The sequence below is a fragment of the Danio rerio genome, chromosome 4, assembly GCF_052040795.2.
Source record: "Danio rerio strain M-AB ecotype USA chromosome 4, GRCz13ab, whole genome shotgun sequence".
NCBI lineage: Eukaryota > Metazoa > Chordata > Actinopteri > Cypriniformes > Danionidae > Danio > Danio rerio.
Genome location: NC_141024.2, coordinates 18373516 through 18394916, shown reverse-complemented (window position 1 = coordinate 18394916; position 21401 = coordinate 18373516). Strand labels below are relative to the sequence as shown.

At 36.1% G+C, this 21401-nt stretch overlaps 3 protein-coding genes across 6 annotated transcripts in view; 2 read left to right on the top strand and 1 right to left on the bottom strand.

Annotated features, from left to right (window-relative positions):
* Window positions 1-2137: 2137 nt before the first annotated feature.
* Window positions 2138-4915, top strand: avpr2l (arginine vasopressin receptor 2, like). Its single transcript, NM_001110125.1, is given in 2 exon segments — window positions 2138-3155; window positions 4310-4915. Coding segments are annotated over 2 exon segments (927 nt in total). The 5' UTR covers window positions 2138-2308; the 3' UTR covers window positions 4390-4915.
* A 4277-nt stretch (window positions 4916-9192) lies between these two features.
* LOC147844695 (uncharacterized) overlaps window positions 9193-21401 on the bottom strand; it is a 50971-nt gene continuing 38762 nt past the window's right edge. For all 3 annotated transcript variants that reach the window (XM_087248162.1, XM_087248163.1, XM_087248164.1), the window contains 4 exons: window positions 18260-18650; window positions 15422-15475; window positions 11782-12179; window positions 9193-9745 (listed from right to left, as the gene is read on the bottom strand). The gene's annotated coding sequence lies outside the window, so the exon portion shown is untranslated. The remainder of the gene's footprint in view (window positions 9746-11781; window positions 12180-15421; window positions 15476-18259; window positions 18651-21401) is intronic.
* dnajb9b (DnaJ heat shock protein family (Hsp40) member B9b) lies at window positions 17046-19073 on the top strand. 2 transcript variants are annotated; one of them, NM_001024393.1, is given in 3 exon segments: window positions 17073-17099; window positions 18022-18240; window positions 18321-19073. In NM_001024393.1, coding segments are annotated over 2 exon segments (600 nt in total). In that variant the 5' UTR covers window positions 17073-17099; window positions 18022-18023; the 3' UTR covers window positions 18704-19073.

The window sequence follows — 21401 nt, the reverse complement described above, 5'->3', positions numbered from 1 at the left end:
CATTACACCAGCAGCCTGAAGCACTGATCCACAGCAGGATGGATCCAAGCTTTTATTGTTTATGACAAATTCTGACTGAAAGTCTGATACCATCTGAATGTTGCAGCAGAAATGGAGACTCATCAGATTAGGAACCTTTCACTAGTTTTGATGAATTATAATATCAGTTTGCTGTTCTTATCTGATCAGTTTGCTGTGTCACTTCTTCTCCGATGCTGTTTGTTCAACTGCTTATTTAAACTGAGCTGAAATAACACAATTGTCTAGTTTTAGGGGATAATTTAGTTGTTTTATGTTCAATCCACTGATATTTGTAAAAACTAACAAGTTAACTCATGTTTTCATGTTCAAAAAACCTTCATGTTTTCCCTACACAAATTGATTGTGTGGAACCCAGCATTTTGACAGTCTGTGCTTCAAGAATCATGTGTGTTCAGAGATGCTCCAGTGGTGCAATGAGTGCTTATTTGAGTCCTAAAAACATCAAGTATTTAAACCTACACAACTGACGCTTACTGGATATACTGGACACTTTTTCCGACTATTCTCTTTAAACCCTACAGATTGTTTGATCTGTGACAATCCCTGCTTATTAAAAACTCAAACCAGACCATCTGACACGAACAACCATGCTACATTCAGAGTCATTTAATCACATTTCTCCCCTTTTATGTTATATTTTCGCTTTACCTAAAGAACATCTATATTGAAGTTCATGCTCTCATTTGTTATGAATTTAGGGTATGACTACCCCAGTACTACTGCAGGTTAAAACAAACAGTTAGTCTATTTGTTCTGATTATACATAGAAACTATTTACACACAAATCACGCCATCTCACTAAATCCTTATTTGAAGAGGATTATGAAAAATATAGTCACCACCAGTGTTCTTTTAATTCTTTACATATGAGTCAAATAGAGCCTCTTAGCTTCGTAAAACATTGAATACTAAAGAAAAGTAACCATCATAAAACACCAAACTTTTCAAAATAACAACACCATATACTATCAATAATTTCTTACTCAGTTCATTGATTATTTAGCATGTTCAGTCATCTTGATAAATGTAACCTTTAGTTGTGTTATTCTCAAAATGTTTTTGTACAACAAAAAGTACAATTACTCAATTCCCCTGAGCTGATTTATACAGAACTGTTGAATTTATGTCCAGCTGTTAAAGAGATAGTTCACCCAAAAATCTAAATGTTGCAATGACAGAACAGTCTTATTTCATCATATACTATAATAAAGCCATCTATTGCACAATCGTCCATCGGCTAGTAATTTAAGTATTTTGTAAAGGGTAAGATTAACAAAAAATAAACAAATATATAAAAATAAGATTTTAAAAAATTGTCTTTCAAGATACATTATCCAAAAACTCCCACAGAGGATGCCAAAAAGATTTCTGATGCAAGTCCTAAGTCAGTTTTTCTAAGGTTAAGAAAATGGCAATCTGAAATATCCACATATTGACCGATGAATGTTAGGAGAATGTTAGGAGAAGACCACAACAAAAAAATAAATTTTCTTGCTGGATACATACAAAGGTGTAACAGATTCTAGTCCATGACTAAGGTGTAGAACAGTTTTACATTTCAGAAGATAAATAGCTGGAAACAGGGCAAAACGTTTACCAATAATCTTCTGAACTAATTTGTGGATTTCTTTCCAGTATATCTTAATCATATTAAGTCCCATGAATGCATCACAGTAGCAACATTGGATTTGCACTTAAAACAACATTGAGAAACATTTGTTAGTTTCTTTATTCTGTTGAACACAGAAGAAGATGCTTTTAAATATGTTGGAAACCCGCAACCACTGACGCCCTGCTATGGAAGTCAAGGCTTTTAGCTTTCTTCAAACTATCTTCTTTCGTGTTCAACAGAATGACAAACCAGGTTTGAAACCACTTGAGGGCGAGTAAATAGTGAGTAAATTGTTTTTTTTGAGAGAACTATCTCTTGATAGCAACTATAAGTAATTAAATTGCCTAAAAATGCAAACGAATCCCTTACTTTATCAGTTTCTAAGTAATTTAATCACAGTAACTACTTGTAAGTAATTACACCCAACATTGGTAATCACTTTATCGCCACTGGATAAAAAAAACTCAAGTGTACGAGCATTTTATCGAACGTATGACCGAACGCCTGACGTGTGTGAACACAGGTAGGCTAGTTGAAGTGTTGAGCACCACTTTGCGCCTTGTGCGTCAGCGCTCAACCGCAGGAGTCAAACACCTCTGACATAACACACAAAATCACGCTCATTAAATTCTCCGAGTTTGGATTGAATTAACAATGGCCGATAACCTGAACTGCAGCGCTGGGAACTGCTCCAGCGCGCACGACGCCTTTGGTTTATCCGACGGACACTTCGCGCTCGTCAAAGCTGCAGTTCTGGGATGCGTTTTCGTGCTGGCAACATGTAGCAATTTATTCCTGCTCCACGCCCTCTGGAAAAGGAGAAAGCGACACACTCGAACTCAACTGTTTCTTCTCCACCTGTGTCTGGCAGACCTGGTGGTCGCCTTCTTCCAAGTCCTGCCGCAGCTCTCCATGGAAATTACGCACAGGTTCAGAGGCTCTGATCTGGTGTGCAGATCTGTCAAGTATCTTCAAGTGGTCGGGATGTTCGCGTCCTCGTATATGATCGTGGCCATGACCATAGATCGCTACCACGCGGTCTGCAAACCCATGGTGTCGTTTTTTCGGGGGTCTTTCCGCAGGTACGTGTCCATAAGCGCCGCTTGGCTGATTTCGCTGGCGTTCAGCGCGCCGCAGATCTTCATCTTCTCCCTCCAAGAAGTTGAAAAGGATGTTTTCGACTGCTGGGCGACGTTTATCGAGCCTTGGGGAGGGAGAATATACATAACGTGGATCACCCTGTCCGTGTTTGTCCTGCCAGCTGTGATCTTGATGTTTTGTCAGATCAAGATTTGCGCAGGGATTTATTTCAACATGAAGAGGAAAGCGTTGCAGGGCAGCGCTGGTGATGGGCGCTCAAGCACTAAGGGGATCTCCAGCGCGATGTTGAAGACTGTCAAGATGACTTTTATCATTATTTTGGTTTATACTCTGTGCTGGAGCCCGTTCTTTGTGGTGCAGCTCTGGTCAGCTTGGAGTCCGAGCAGCGCACCGACGCAAGGTAGGGAAAAGTGATGCCTAAAAGTCTGACGTACTTCTATTGTGCAGTTCTATGAGTTATTACAACATAATACACCCTAACTATTTAAGTGTAAAGTTGCAATAAAAAAAATAATAAAAAAGAGCATTTAATTTAGTTTTTGCATTAATGACAGAAGTGTGAACTCGTGTTATAATCGTGTTCTACAGGGTAATTCAGAGAGCATCTTGAATGTCACTGGAATATTGAACTGTCTGATCATCATGAATGCCATAATATGTGACTCGCCTACCTGTTGGAAAATTATAAATCTCCTTTAAAACGATCTTTTTTTTTTTTTTTAATTTTGTAAACATTTCCAGACATTTTCACCTTATTTTATTTTTTTATGTCCAGGTTTAAAAAAATAAAAATCATCCCTCTGTCTGTCCAAACACCAACAAACATAGTGCAAGATCCTAAATATGTATTTTCAATAAATATTTGTTATCATAAAATGAAATTAGAATGAAATATATATATATATATATATATATATATATATATATATATATATATATATATATATATATATATATATATATATATATATATATATACTGCATTTAATATTTTACTTACATTTACATTTCATTTAAATTATCAGGTGTACACTTATAAAAATTATTTATGATGAACTATTTTTGATTTTTTATTGCTTTTCAAACTAAACAATAATGAATAAATTAACATTTAAACTCAATCTGGTTAAATTACATCAAGAATAAGAGAATATTAAATATTTTTTTCAATTTAACATTGCTATATTTTAGCTGTTGCAAAAAATATATATATAAATATTAAGTAATATATTTACGATAATTTATGTGACTAAAGGACCAATGAGTCATCATACAGTATGATTAGTCACAGCTATTGTTCTCTTGTGTTAACTGTCTATTTCCCCACAGCAGCAAATCTAGCAGAAACACCTTCACTAAATCCATTCATTAGTAGCCCTCAAAAGACCTGATCTGATTAAACCGCATTATGTTTTGCTGGTCTGGAAGACACCAGATGGTGCACTCAGGCAATACTTTCGCCCAGAAGAGCTTCAGAGTTTGGACAAGTCCAATATAGAAGCAGATTTTTTTGTTTGTTTTGTCTTTATTTAAAAAGTCTCATATCTTCTACAGGGCCGGTATTTGTGACCATCATGCTCCTCGCCAGCCTCAACAGCTGCACAAACCCATGGATCTACCTGTACTACAGCTAAAACCTCACTGAAGAGGCTGTGATTAATCCAATTCTTTCATAAAGTGAAGTGGTTTTGGCATGGGCAACAAGAGAAATATAGCATTAGTACTTCAGTTAAGAGGTCAAGTATCTTTTAATTGCTGCATGTACTGAGCTGTACAATGAAAGGTAATGTAGATATTATTTTTTCTTGGACTTTCTGACAAAACTGCACTAGCCATTCTGCAAGTGACTCATTTGCATCATAAAGTCTTGTATTTTTCATAAAACGGATCTGATTTAAAGTAAATTAAGCTATGATTAGTGCATAATTATTTCCAAGAATAAGTATGTATAGAAAAAGGTTTCATCATACTGTACTGTGTGCAGCATGCGATAGCTGTTAAATGTATTTTTGATTGTACAGGTCACATTTTTATTTGTCTTTTGTTTAATTTATGAAGTATGAACAGTTGTAGGTCAGTGCAGTGCATTCGCTGTTATTAAAGTATTGTTACTTTTTCCAATGCACATTTAAATAAAAATGCAAATCGGCTTGTAGAAAACTTTCTATAGGATTAACATTTTGTGTGACGGTTTCCATAGTCACTATGCAATTTTGATCATACTTTTTCACACACTAATTTATTCTCACTACAAAGCCTGTTTCGTCTGAAAGTGGTTTTCAAAATTCTTTTAAACGAAGCCCAGTCAAATGAAACGAGAAATACAAATTCACACAAATATCAGTTATGATTCTCAGCAATCACACTAAAAATCTCATTTCCCTCCAGAAATGTCTCCCTCTTTCTAATTCCTCCCTGTTCACATCAATAATAAAGTGATATTAAATATTTAAGACATCTGAATATAGTTCTTCACACATTCGGAGGTTAAAAGTGGACCATATATTACATTATTTCAATAGGTAAGACCATAATTGCACACCAATATGTGAAATAATAATAAAAAAGATGAGCATTCGTATGAAAGAGAATGAGCAATATTAACTTATGAAGTGGTCTCAGTGGTTATGGATGATTGTAAAAGCCTTATAAAAAGCTTCTAACCTTTATCAAACTGTCCATTGGCACAATGGTCAGCGCACAAACTTGAACCTAAATGAAGGCCTAAGGCACCTGTATCCAAGGTAGCTGTTGGGAAATGGGATTAGAACATATTTAAAGGCTGATAAAAAATGGTTGAAACCTTTGTAGCCAAAGGTCAGGAGGGAAGGAGAAAAAGGCAGTATTTTATGCTCTTTAATGAATACAGTAAGGTGGTAATAAGGAAATGGCTTCTGAGCAATAAGAAAATTAGAGTGGATAAGGCTGCATTATAACACAAAGAACATTGACAATGATACGGTCTGACTTACTAATACATTTGAAGAATGCTGCACTTATCAGCTTTTCTTTTTTTCAGTTGTTTATATTAGCTTGAACTGAAATAAGGGCGCAATTTTATCACAATCACACACACTGAAATGTTAATCTGCGTATAGGTTAAATACCAAAAACAAATCTGGTAAGACATATTGAAAATCATTTGATTACAGAGTAGAATTAAGATCTTATCTAAAGGGGAATTCAATTACAAAATGATTTTTGTTGTTGATTTTTGTTGATGATAATAAAGTACCAGAGCTTATATGAGGGTATACTGTATATACAGTGATGTGAAAAATTATTTGGCCCCTTACTGATTTTTCTTTTTCAGATCATCAAACAAATTTAAAGATACGAAAATAAACATATCACACAGTTTTTAAAATAAAGGTTATATTATGTATAATTAAGGGACAACAAAATCCAAAACTACATAATAAAAAGTGGTTGGCCCCTTCTGTTAAAACAAAACTCTGGTTTATCACACCTGAATTCAAATTCTTAATTAAAAAAATTACTGCCACACCTGTATGCAATCAAGAAACAATTTAAATTGGACTTAACTGACAAAGTGAAGTAGACCAAAAGATCCTTAAATGCTACGTCACATGATGAGATTCAAAGAAGTTCAAAAACAAATGAGAAAGATAACAATTCAGATCTACCAGTCTGGAAGAGGTTATAACTACAATGACTGCAGTGAACCACAGCGAGAGCCTTTATCCACAAATGGCAAAAAGTGGAGAATCTTCCCATGAATGACTGGCCAACCAAAATTACACCAAGAGCTCAGCGATAGCTCATCCAAGAGGTCACAAAAGACCCCACAGCAACATCTAAAGAACAGCAGGCCTCACACGCCTTAGTTAATGTGAGTGTTCAGGACTTCACCATAAGAAAGAAACTGGGCAAAATGGTTTGCATGGCAGAGTTTCAAGACAAAACCCACTGCTGAACTAAAAAAATATAAGGGCTTGTCTTAGTTTTGTCATAAAACATCTTGGTGATGCCCAAATCTTTTGGGAAAATACTGTGGACTAGGAACGCTTTTGGAAGGCATGTGTCCCATTTTGTGTGCCATAAAAGTAACACTACACTTCAGAAAAAGAACATCATAATAGTAAAAATGGGTGTGGAGAATGTCCGGCTATCTGTAAGTGACCTCAAGCTGAAGCAAACTTGGGTTCTGCAGCAGGACAATGAACTAAAGCAAACCAGCAAGTCCACTTCAGAATGATTATAGAAACGTTGGAATGGCCTAGTCAAAGTCCTGACCTGAATATGCTGTGGCCTGACCTTAAAAAGGCAATTCATGTTCGAAAACCCTTTAATTTGGCTGAATTAAAACAACTCCGCAAAGATGAGAGTGCTGTAACAAGCGCATTGCAAGTTATTGAAAATGCTCGATTGCAGTTGCTGCTGCTAAGAGTGACCCAACCAGTTATTGGGTAGATTTTCATATACAATTATATTACAATTTTTAATACTTTGCCACTGTCCTTCATTAGATTGACCCATTTTTAGCAAGAAGTTCATAATCATTTAAAATATAATAAACAAATATTTTATGATCATTTTGATTATGATTTTGATCAATTAAATTTTTTATGTATTTTAATAAGCACCAATTAAAATAAGCAGGTTGTCTTCATTTTTACATAAATATATATGTAATGATAAATGACAATTAAAAATATTTCACTAATATTTTGACATTAAAGAAGATTTTCTTTTTTTTTCTTATTTTAACAACATCTCTGACCAAGGTTTAGATTTAGTCAATTAGCAGATTTTTTTTTTTTTTTCCAAATGAGAAATGCATCATGTGACTCATCAAAAAGAGGTTCAATGTTAGAGAAATAAAAGCTAAGGGAAGGGGGGAATAGGGATTGCTTTTAAAGATGTAGTCATTCTAAAATCATTGCTTTTTCTATGTCAAGGTTTATGTTGATCAATACAATTGCAAAAGCTCCTTTAAAAGAACATCCTTTAACTGAAGTCAACTGAAATGTTTGAAAGAATGTATTTTGTTTGTAATGCAGACCGCATTTTCAAGGCACATAATGGCATAAGTACCAACCTTTTGTTCCATTAGCAATTTCCTTCTAGACTCACGCTGCCTTTTTCTATTCAAAACCCTGTTATTTACTGTAGGTCATTGCCATGCATACATGACTATTTTAATGCTCTCCCTGCCAGTCTTGTGAATAGACATCACTTGTATAACCGTGACATGATCTCTGCCACACTGACACCATGTGGCCATGTATGGATGAAAAGGAAGAGTGTTTATTAAATTAACTTCAACATATTTTTAAGAAGCAACAACACAACATCAATAAAGTATAGTTCTACTAACAGGAAAACGCTAGATGGGAGAGAATGTGTTTTCAGAAATAATTATGACAAGCGAGCACTTACCATATCTCAATTATCTAATGTGCAGTTTGTCTTGAGGAATTTAAAAGCTTCAGCTGGGGCTTTGGTTAGATTTAACTGATGACATGTATATATTTATACACATAATAAATAATAGGGTTTTGTATGTAAAAAGGCAGCGTGAGTCTTGAAGGAGAATTACTGATGGAATGGTGATTATGCCATTATGTGGCTATATCATGTAAGCTGTCGGTATAACAAAAAGATGACAAAAAATTATTCAAAACATTTTTGGAGCTTTAGAATAAACTTAAATTTACATTAAATTGAAGCTCACAGATTTATGATGTTCATGTCACATGACATACAGGTAAACAATAAAAAAACGCACGCACAGTTTTTGATGTTTAAATTGTTTGAATTCCATTTTAAAATGTTATGATTTAATAGCCCTTTAAAGGGATAGCTCACCCAAATATGAAACCTTTGTATTAGTTTACTCACCTTTTACATGTTTCAAACCTTTATGAGTTTCTTTCTTCAGTTGAACACAGGAGAAGATATTTTAAAGAAAGCTGGAAATCAATTACTTCTTCCATTTGTTTTTTCTACTAAGGAAGTCAATGGTTACAGGTGTTCAGCCTTCTTCAAAATCTTAAGTGTCGAACAGAATAAAGAAACTCAAAAGGTCTGGAACTGCTTTAGGGTGAATAAACAAAAAATACTTAAAAAAAAAATTTTTTTTTGGTTGAACTGTTCTTTAAAAACATACAAGGAGTAATATAGTTGTTTTATATTTAAATGCCTTTTCAAAACATTGTCAAAAGCACATATATTGTACATGGCACTTTAGCATAATGCTTGTTAACACAAATATTCAATGATATCGACTTAGTGGAGAAATGTTGACAATGAAATGTTGACAATTAGGGAATGTTCTGAAGACGATCTGATGAAGCTTCATCTAAGCATCAGAATGGAGAAAAAAGTTCTTTTGAGTAACTTATGAGTGAATATGGTATGATTGTCGGTGTCAGATAGGATGCTCTGAGTATTCGAGAAACTGCTGATCTACTGGAATTTACATGCACAGCCATCTCTAGGGTTTATAGCGGGTCATCAGAAATGGAGAAAAGATTAAGTGAGTGGCCGTTCTGTCTTGTTTATGCCAGCGCCAGAGGAAAATTGCCAGACTCCTTTGAGCAAACAGAAAAGGCCAACAGTAACTCTAATAACAACTCATTGCAACCATATTCACACATACTCGCTAAAACTGGAGTACAGATTGAAAAATTTGCCTGGTATTATGGGTCTCGATTTCTGCTGTGACATTTGGATGGTAGGGTCAGAATTTGGCATAAACAATTAAGCATCAATTCATCCAACTTGGTATCAATAGTCTGGGCTTTTGGTTGTATAATGAGGAACTTTTTTTGCATTGCAGTTTTTTTAACCTTGTTTAAATGCCGACAGCATACCCATCTCGTTGAGGCTGCTTCCAACAGTATAGCATGCAGTGTGGCCACAAAGCACAAATCATCTCAAAATGGTTTCCCTTAAGAGTGAGATTATACTTAACTCTAATAGCCTTCACAATCACCAGATCCAGTTGAGCAGCTTTGGGGTGTGCTGAAATAGAAAAGTGGAGAGATTTGCATCATAGATGTGAGGCCGACAAATTTGCTGGAGGGTTGTTGACATGATGCTGCATTTTCCCTGTCACACATGATAAAAATGAAGATAATTAATATTGTAATCATTTAAAATCTTTGTTTTCCATGGATCTCTTGTTATAAAAACTGCTGTGTTATTATATAAACCAGTGGTCACCAAACTTGTTCCTGGAGGGTCGGTGTCCTGCAGATTTTAGCTCCAACCCTAATCAAGCACACCTGAAAAAGCTAATCAAGGTCTTACTTGGTATACTTGAAACATCCAAGCAGGTGTGTTGAGGCAAGTTGGAGCTAAACCTTGCAGGGACACCGGCCCTCCAGGACCAGGATTGGTGACCCCTGATATAAACTGTATATTTAAAATTTTGGAGCCAAATGTCAAAACTGTCATGAGTTCACACTTAGCTGATGATTGACTATAAAGCAATTTGGCATGCTGTCCCGGAAGAAAGCCCTGAGCTCATAAGATCCTCGAGCCCAGGGCTCCCTCCCATTTGTAGGGTGAGAGCAGAGTTTGAGCTCCGGCAGGTCTCAAGAACTCCCCTGCTTACTGATAGCTAATGGTAATTAGGAATTGCTGATAAAAAGCTCATCATTGGTGCCATTTTGGTCTGATCAATACACCTATTTCGTATGTGGGGGTAGCCGAGCACTCAACGCTAAAAGGAAGAGAAGGAGCGGAAGACCTCATCACTAAAGGCAGCAGAGCACTTGACGCTGAAAGAAAGATTTTTCTAAACCAGAGTAGAGCATGCAAGGGAGAAACAAAGAAACAATGGTAGTAGCTAGAAGGTAGAGGCACAGGTCGTGATCAAAGTTGAGAGAACGGGAGAGAAGAGGAAGTGGCTGAGACATGCTCATGTCTTTGGCTTCCGGTGTGTGGGTGGTGGCTGAATTTGAATGGGATTTGGGTTTGGATTTGTTGTTGTGTGAGCTCTTAGTGGGTTGCAGTGGTGGCTTGTCTGATTCTGAATGAATGGCTGGGAAAGGAATCTGGGGGCAAAGCTGAAAAGCAGAGGACATCTTTTAGGCTTGGAACCAGAATCTTGTAGCCGGATAATTAGCATCATTTACAAAAAGGGGGCAGAGGGGATTGGAATTTGGGGGAGAAGAGAACAAAAATGTAAATAAAAATGGCTTTTCCTAGACTGGTCTGGTCGGTCTTGCCCCGGTCTTGCCTACTCTATCAGGGAGTTGGAACTAGAGCCCCTGATGGTACCTGAAAGATAGTGAACTATGCCTGAGCAAGGCATGTACATGAGTGATTTTTGTCACCATGACAGTTGGATTGCCACAGTCAAACACCCCCAGGGTGGGTCGCAACTCAGTTGGTGGCCGAGGGAGAAGGGGGTACCCCCCACGCGGCCCCTAGGTGATTGACACCAGAAGCAGGGACAGCTCCCACTGAGGTGGTGGCTGCAGCGGGCCTGACATGCAAATCAGTTGTCTCAGCTAGGTATAGGGGTGAAAGACTAATCAAATCATTTAGTAGATTGGAAGTTGGAAAAGTTGGAGACCAGCTCTCACATCCTGGGACAGTGACCAGCAGTGCAGGCAACCAGAATCAGTCAACACAACAAGCTGTGTGCCTTCCTAAAGACAGAGGCCAAGGCCCAATGGTGGCAAAGACGCCAGGAATGGGCTTTCAGAACTCCAGAAGGAGAACTGCGAAGGCTTGACGTGGTGTCCTGGTTGTCTCGCCAATCCCTCCCAGGCTCCCTCCCCTCCCACGTCCAGACTATGAGTCTGTGGAGGGAATGGGGGTCGCATGAAGGGGAAAGGAATTGCTCGCCGCAGCACCCAAAGGATTGGGGGGGTATAAAGAGGAAAGATTCACGTCATGAGGGAAAAGATTTGAATGAGCGGCAAACCTTCAGTAAAACCCATACCCAAAGTGAAATCAGATGTCACAAAGTGAAAGATGCAAGCAACACGGAAAAATCACCCCCCACCGGTGAAATACCACTACTCCTCTATCGTTTCCTCACTTACCTGGTGAGGCTGGTGGGTGGGGCACTCCTCAGTGGGAGCTGTCCCTGCTTCTGGTGTCAATCACCTAGGGGCCGCGTGGGGGGTACCCCCTTCTCCCTCGGCCACCAACTGAGTTGCGACCCACCCTGGGGGTGTTTGACTGTGGCAATCCAACTGTCATGGTGACAAAAATCACTCATGTACATTCTTTCTTGGGCTATATGAGTGCGGGCTGTTCAGAGGTGGGTAATCTTATGTTTCTGGAACAGCCAGTAAAAATAAAACCCTGGGCTTCACCGCTCGAACAGCTCTCCATGGTGGACAGCAGTGGTGTAGTTGGGGCTATACGCACGTATACTCCGTATGGTCAGGAACTCTGGTGTAACTTGAATGGGAGCAGGCGAGCATCTGCCGTAGTGCTGTGTGTGAGAGAGAGAAAATGAGAGAGAGCACTACTGTTTTGCGCTATTGCCCTTTTTGCACTGTCTTGTTTGTATGCAGCAATGCTGCACTATTTTGGCAATACAAATAATGTTTTTTGGTTGATTTTTAGGGAGGCCTATTTAATCTATATACATTATTTCTCGGCCCAATATGTACCTGCTATGTGTATAGAAATAATGCTGACATGATATATCAAATATTTGAGATTTTGAAAATTTACGGGAAACGATTGGGGCGGGTAGAAAACAGGGCGGGTCGGGCAGCAGGTGAACAAAGGCTGAATATAAAGAGCAGGATTAAAACTTCAGTTTCATGCAGATAACTGCCCCTAGCCCAAGCCCTGTCGCAGCCTGAACCAGTACTTTTAACAAGCATGTGGTCGGATTGGTCTACCTGGTACTTCAATTTTTACGAACGTGCATTCGTCGGTGGCCACCCACGTCCGATCTGGTTCCAGGCATTCAAAACGAGATTCCCATAGTTTCGGACCTCCACCCATCAACTAACTCAGGTCAAGTACTTTCACTCTGCCGATCTTTGTAATAATCTGATGGGTGTTTTGAGCTGAAACTTTACAGACACATTTTGGAGACACAAAAGACCGATTTTAAATCTTGAAAAGGGTAAAACGGGTGCCCTACTGCCCTTTAAGCATAGTTCAGTAGATTACAGGCAGCCATACATAGATAAAGAGGAGGGTGGGGGGCAGTCACCTCCATTTCCGGGACATTATATCTCATTCGCAAGGACCAGGGAGCCACTATAAATATGCGGGAGCCTCCCAAATCTTCTGGGAGACTTGGGATGTCTGGATATATTTGTAAAAACATAGAAGCTTGATCAATTTTGTCACTGAAACCATAACCTCTGGTGTGACAATGCAAGCTAATTGAAAACCAGCAATTCCACAGAAAACCTTAACTAGTTTAAAGAATATTTAACTTTTGTGGCACTATAAAATTGTTAAGTTTTATTGTCCTTTGGTGTAACTCCCCAAGTACAAACTATGATGATACCAACAATAATAATAAATAGATGTGACGCTATTTGTGTATTACTAAGAATGTTTTTTCTTATTTTTTTCTGTCACACAATAGGACATATTTAAGGTACAATTCAAAAAAGAATTGATAAAGTGGATCAGTTTAGTGACCCTTTACATTTACCAATTTTTTTTCTTAAAAAATGGTTTTGCTTGTTTTACAAAAAAGCATTTACTACTCAGCTACAGATTCATGTCCGATTGTCAGTATAGACAAAAATCTCTGAGGGATGTTTCCACAGCCTTGTAGAATCTTTGCTACAAAGAATTAAGTCAGTTCCAAAGGCATAAAGGGTGTCTTACCCTATATTACCTAAGTGTATTTATACCTAAAATAGTGGCCAGTGAATATTGTAAATAAATGTGTTTTTATAAACCTGTCTACTGGAAGAACGATAATTAATGAACAAAGCTGGGTTGCACTTTATATAATACTAATATGTGCTTACACTGAATTTAATCATTTGTTACTATGTAAGTATTGTGTAAATACATGTTTTTACATTGTACTTATGAATGATTAAATACATTTACAAAGCCACTTAATATAAAATGGGATCTAAAACTCGAATAACTAATAACTCCCCTGGCATTCTCAGACTATACTTGGGAAATGCACTTACATGCATCTTACAGTGGTTTCGTTCTGATCTGACCAACATATGTATTAATGTGTGTAAGCTGGCCATGAGTTTGCCTCCAGAATTCCTTTCAATTGTAAAGTTTCATAGGGATCAATCTTCGGGCCTGTATTATTCACCCTGTACATGTATCCCTGTAGCTTCCATCTTTAATAAACATAAAGTATGTTTTCGTCTACAGTATAAGCAGATCTATTTCCTCTATTTTACTTTAAAACAGTATGATAAAAATGGCTTGCATACAATTTGGCCTGCTTAATTGAGCTTAAACTTAGATCCTTAAACAATGTTCTCAGTTTAAATGAAAATAAACTGAAATAATATTTGGCAAAAAAAAAAATTGTGTTAGATGTTGATTCTCTGCTACCGCATGTAAATCACTGCAATAAACAGATCAGTACTAACAGGTGTCTGACCAAGAAAAACAGGTCAGTACTGTTGTAAAGTCTTTCATCTCTGACAACTTTCTAATGTCAAACCATTCTTAAGAGCAGATTCCAAATGGCAATCTATGCCTTAGCAACAAATCATCTGAATTACTGTTTAGATTTCTCCTCACTATGGTGATGCTCACAGTTATCACTCTCTAGTGTGTAGACATTTTAAAATGCAGCTGCTATACTCTCTGGCACCCTAACTGCTATTTTATCTGCACTCCACTGGTTATCTACCCTTACAAAATGACATTTGCTGTTTGTTTAAACTACTTATTTCAACTGAGCTGAAAAAACACAATTCTTGAGTTTTTTTGAAGGGACAACTTCATTGCTTTATGTTCAAATCCACTTAAATTTGTAAAACCTAACAAGTTAACTTAATTCATTTACGTTGTCCCAACACAAACCGATAGCATAGAACTTAGCTTTTTTATTTAGTGTACAAACATAAAATTGATTTTAAAATGTTATTTGTATACAAAGCCGTCAAAAATCTTACTTACAGTACCAAAGTATAAAGACAGTAGGCTCTGTCTTTATATGCCATCCAGCGATCTTAATTTACTCATTATGCATAGAACTCACTATAAAAAACGAGAGCTTTGTGTATTTGAAATTGCTGGTCCTAAACTGTGGAGCAGTCTACCGCTTAGACTATCCTCCTCTTTTTTTCCTTAAGTGTGCTTTAAAAACCTATCCATTTTCTCTCACTTTTTTCTCAATACTCCTTGACTACTGGTTCTATTATTGCTTTTATTGATTAAATCTAATAGTCTTGTTAGATTTTTCCTACTTTTTCTTTTACTACACTTATGTATGGCACTTTGGTTGTTTTTAAATGTGCTTTATAAATAAATACTGTATTGTATTATATAGATTTTTTTGGTCCCACTGTTTTTCATGCTATTTTATTGGCTTGAGACTGTCAATCTAACTCCAGAACTGAGCTTTGCTTGTGGCCCTTCTAGAGTAATCAAACACACACAGAAACAGCAGCATCTGGCATGCTGTCAGTTTCTGCTATCACTGAGAGAGGAAAAACCTCAGTTGAAAAAGTTTAAGCAACAAGATCAGTACAAAAAGTGTTTTTTCCATACCTGTCTTATTTGGACTGGTTTGGATGGTCTGGGTAATGCAGTCATGTGGTCACTCTGCAAGATTATGAAAGTCAAACATTTCAATTTGAACATTAAAATCAAACATGATTTTTACATTTTTATTCAAACTAACAAACTATTTCATGTTTAAGCAGTTTCATGTCTAAAAGTTTAAGATGAAAAGACATACGCACACAATGTGGAAATATATCTGAAACAGCCTTTCAGATGTCAGATTTACCATCAAAACTGAACTGAGTCTTCTGTATCCACTCTTCTCACGTCATGCTTTGATCTATCTTTAGCCTGACCTCATCTCATTTGCAGAGCAACCATTAGTACAGAAATTACGTATGTATAAACATAAGTGTAATCACCATACTACATTTGATTTAAAATAATGTAAACTGTCTGGAAATTAAAAGAGTGGCAAAGCATAAAGATATAAAACAACAGTTAATGAGCATTTTGGGACTGTACTCTGATCCTTAGTTATAGTTGTATAATATGTAATCAAAAATCCTTGCTCCAAATATGACTGCCATTTTTTTTTTTTTTTTTGCATGTAAACTGTTGTTACACTGGAAGGGCGGCATATTAGTTTGTGCCTTATATAAACGAAAAAATGCATGTCCAAAATAGATAAAATTGACATATAAACAGTTAAAGTCAAAATTATTAGACCCCCCTTTGAAATTCTTTTTTTTAATATTTCCCAAATTATGTATAACAGAGCAAGGAAATTTTCACAGTATGTCCGATAATATTTTTTCTTCTAAAGAAAGTCTCATTTGTTTTATTTTGGCTAGAATAAAATCAGTTTTTAATGTTTTAAAAACTATTTTAGGGTCAAAATTATTAGCCCCTTTAAGCTATTTTTTTTCGAGAGTCTACAGAACAAACCATCGTTATACAATAACTAGCCTAATTACCCTAACCTGCCTAGTTCACCTTATTAACCTAGTTAAGCCTTCAAATGTCACTTTAAGCTTTATAAAAGTGTCCTGAAAAATATCTAGTCAAATTTTATTTACTGTCATCATGGCAAAAAATTAATCACTTATTAGAAAAGAGTTATTAAACTATTATGAGTAAAAATCTTCTCTCCGTTAAACAGAAATTGGGGGAAAAACAAGGGGCTAGTAATTCAGGGGGATATATATATATATATATATATATATATATATATATATATATATATATATATATATATATATATGATAATAAGATGTATGTATTATTATTATTATTCATTGACTTAATGAACAAAAAACATAAAACCCCCTTCAAATTATTTGAAACTCTTGTGCAGTAATAACACGTATTACATTATAGAAGAACTTTGGTTTGCGTTAAAAGTGTTACAAAATAACAAACGGTAGCAAAGTCTGAAAGAACAACCAAACAAAAACCACTTTCAGTTTGCAGTTTGACAGCGCATTTTCGCGGTATGCGGATGACACCTCACTAATCCTGCTAAACAAACAGGAAGTGACGCTCCGAGAAGTGTTCCATGTGCACCCGATGTGGACCAATGAAAACGCTTATAGTCATTCATCGCGGGAATCAGCCAATCACGTTGCGAGTCGTGGTGCAGTAAACTTCAGCACTGTCACTGCGCTCTGAAAAGCGATCAGCTGTTCTGTGCTTGATGCAACTTTGGGACTGAAAGCATCGGGTAAGTTAAAAGCAGACATTTTCTTTTACCGCTAAGCATAAATTACAGCTTAATATACGTATTGTTGTTGCTATAATGTAAGACAATAATTCTGAATTCTGTTCTAATATAAGCATCTGTGAGAATAGCGTTGAAAGCTTAAATCAGTTTCAACTTGTCAAGAACATGTCCGGTTATATATGAAAAGAATGACATATGAAATTATATATTTGCTTTAATAAAACCAAATCCTTTAAGGGAACTGTCTCATTTTGACATGGTTTTGTTTTCTGGACAATGGATTGACCTGACGCATAAATCAGCATCTAATGTAAATGAGTAATAGACTGTTGAAATACAACAAACATAACATAGCCTATCATTAAGTCTCAGAGAGCTTTGATACAGACCTCATCTTTCTTTTTCTTGGCCATAATTAATGCAAATATCAAGATTAATGGAGGAAAGATTCACTATTTCAGTTTTAATTTTATATACACATGAATCTTATTAAATTCAAGTGTCTACTTTGACCATTCAAATAAGTTTAAGAAGATAAAATGTGAAAATAGTGGTGAAATAATAAGTTTTAATAATACAGTAAAAACACACTTATTCTGACCTGTACTTTTAAAAATATAGAAAAGCCTACGTTTGAAATGATTTTCCCGTTTCTTGCTGACAAATAGGTAAAATGGTTTGGAAAAAAATGACTTTAAAATAAGCCTGACAAGATTTTTTTTCTTTTTTTTTGTTACACTATATAATTAAAGTTTTTTTTCTCTGAGAAAAGGAAAGATTAAACAGGCCACATTCTTATGCTTCATAGCAAAGACTATTTACTATTTTAGCTAAAATGTTTTTTGTTATACATCAACAAGATGGATTGATAAGTATGGGTGTGAATTTTCGCAGCAAATGAAGTGTTGTTTCCTGTTAACAGACATGGCTACAGCACAGTCAGTGTTCACAGTGGCTGTGAGCATTCTGCTCATCTCAGAGCTCATCCTGGCTGAGAAAGACTACTACGAGATCCTGGGGGTTCCCAAAGATGCATCTGACCGGCAGATCAAAAAAGCCTTTCACAAACTAGCCATGCGCTTCCACCCAGACAAAAACAAAAGCCCTGACGCAGAAGCAAAGTTCAGAGAGATTGCTGAAGGTGAGTCACCATCACATACCTGTTCAAAACCACACCTGTGTGTTCATCACTTATTAAATCTTCGCATCTGTCATTCCCAGCCTACGAAACATTATCAGATGACAACCGGCGGAAGGAATATGATCAGACGAGAAGCCGTCCGTTCTCCGGAGGAGGCTCTGAGCACTTCCATCAACACTTTAACTTCAACTTTGAAGATGCATTCAGACACAGTCCTCACTCTCACAACCAAAGACATTTCCAGAGCCACTTTAAGGCCCATGAGGAAGCACGCAGCAGGCACAGGAGGCACTTCCAGAGCTCTTTCGGTGGAGACATGTTTGATGATGTGTTCCAAGACATGGAGAGGATGTTTTCTTTTAATGGACAACAGACTCGGACCCAAGGCTCCAGCAGGCAGCACTGCAGGACTGTCACACAGAGAAGAGGAAACATGGTTACTACATACACTGAATGCTCCTGAGCTCATGTGGAAACTTCTTCCTGTTGTCTTGACTGAAACCTGATGTTTTTTTTGTGTGTGTGTTTTGGATTAGTTCTGATGATCTATTATCAAATCGCACATTAATGGGAGAAACATCCTGAATCGGACTTCATGGGTACTTCTCCATCCACAAACATATTTATAATGAACATAAAGGCCATAAGAGAAGTTTTGATTAACTGAGCCATGAATTTTCAATTATTTCAAAAATGTCGTTAATAAATTAGTTAATAAATATACATTTAAATGCATGTTTAAAAACATCAAATACATATTTATCAAGTTTACTTGTGCATATACATAGATACTGTATCTTTACATTGTAATAAAATAATGCAATGTTATAAAACATCAAACCCTGGACCATAAAACCAGTCATAAGCAGTGTTGGGGGTATAGCATTACAAGTAACACGAGTTATGTAATACTATTACTTTTCTAAGTAATGAGTAAAGTAACGCGTTACTTAAAAAAAATTATTATATAATATGAATTAATTAGCTTTTAAAAATTATAAACTGCTGAATGAAAATGAAGTGCTGAGTTAAAAATAATCACACACTCAATGAGAGAATGAGTTTATTATTTTGAAACCATTGAAAAAGAAATTGACTCAATGGACAGTCATTTTTCTGTAACTAATACGACAAAAATCGCCTCTATTTAACAGAAAAAGTAAAAAAAAATCTGCAAGTTATGAAACTCAAAAGTAATGTAACATTACAGATTGTAAAATGTAACCAAGTAAAGCAAATACAGTAGTTGCTTTTTCAGGGGACTACCTCAATAATATTATGCATTACTTTCAAAAGTAACTTTCCCCAACACTGGTCGTAAGTGTCAATATTTCTGGTCGTAAGTGTCAATATACACCTTCCAGAGGCTGAATAAATAAGCTTTTCACTAATAGTGGTTGTTAGGATGGGACCAAGATTTGTCCAAGATAAAAGTATTTGAAAATGTGGAATCTGAAGTAAAAAAAAATCTAAATATCACCCAAATCGTCTTTAAAATTGACATACAGTCCTTAAGTAATGCATATTAGCAATTGATCATTAAGGTTGATATATTTACAATTAAAATGTCTACATGGAAACTAATCTTAATATTAGAAGGATTTTTGACATAAAAGAAAAATCCATATTTTGTCCAGACAAATACCCATGCGACATGGATCGGTTTTGTGTTCCAGGGTCATGTTTATTAATAATAATAATAATAATAATAATAATAATAATAGTTATTATTATATTTGTATATAATACTAAATAATATCATATAAATAGTATATTAACACACACACACACACACACACACACATATATATATATATATATAGGATATAATTGAATATAGAAAAAAAATGTCTTTCCCCCTTAAGTGACTATATTTAGGCATTTCAACATTTAAACTAATATGATCATTTCTTCTTTGCGCAAATTTCACGTTTATTTGAAGTATATATTTTCAAATGCCAAACTATATTACTTTAAAATCCATTTATTAGTAACCACCTAATACTATATGTGTATGCCTGTACTTCCCCAAGCCTTTAATATGGGAGGCTGAAATAGCACTTTAATGTGATCATGATCAACAATAATAAAGCTATTTTTCCACTTATTATGAAGACACAAACAATCATAAAGTGTCGCTTCATGGCTCAGTTGCAATTTTCACCTTGTTTTGCTTTAATTCAGACAATTGAGTCACACACAATACGTTTTGTGGTTGAAGGTGTGTTCACGTATGTTTTTGCTTGATGTTGCACAATGTCAGAACTGACTTGATTGATTGCTTTATGTTTACTGTCATGTCCTTTGCAACCATGTTACTCGCATTTGTATATCTTTCATCTCTGATCGCATTTCCCTTCGCTAACGTGACTCCAGAGCAAGTGGCTGCTCTTTTGACAGGGGAAAACCCCTAAACTGTATGTGCAATAATTATTAAAATCCTCTCGCTGTTGTGGGATCCTGTCAGCTAGCTGTAGGGCTTTCCTGAAAGAAAGAGAAAGGAAAAATATACGATCAAATATAAACGGTTATTATTGTTTTCCAGCTCAGGTATCATGTTTAATGTCCATGTAAATGGGATGGTTCTGCCCTATTACTTCTGTACCTGGGGCACTTGTACCAAAAGCAGTGTATAATCATCTAATTACAATAACAAATATAATGCACACTCCCAGTAGTTCTGAAAATGTGGATATATTTATTTGACCATCCATAAGCAAACTCTTGAATCTGGATACTTTTATGTCTGTGCCAATAAACAAATACCTCATCTTGAAGCTTTGTGAACAGTCCTGCAATAGTAATTACCACATAATGCTTATATTTTTGGAAAGTGGCTGATGTTCTCGCCTGTTTTGCTTTCATCAAATCTCCATTTTGTCAATAATTGCATTATAAAGTTTATACAAGCATGTGCATGCCTAGATAAGCATGAAAGAGAACTGTGGATCCATTAAATAATTACATTGATATGCAAATAAAGGACTGTTGATGCTGAAAGCCGCGGCCAAGAGCTTTAGTTAAAACACTTACGTTTTGCATGCTTTTCTAAATTACTGTACACTCACTGGCCACTTTATTAGGCACATTATTTACTTCACCATAAGGCAGCAGTGGATGATTTATGAATGGTAGGTCATGTGATAATGAAAACATGGCAG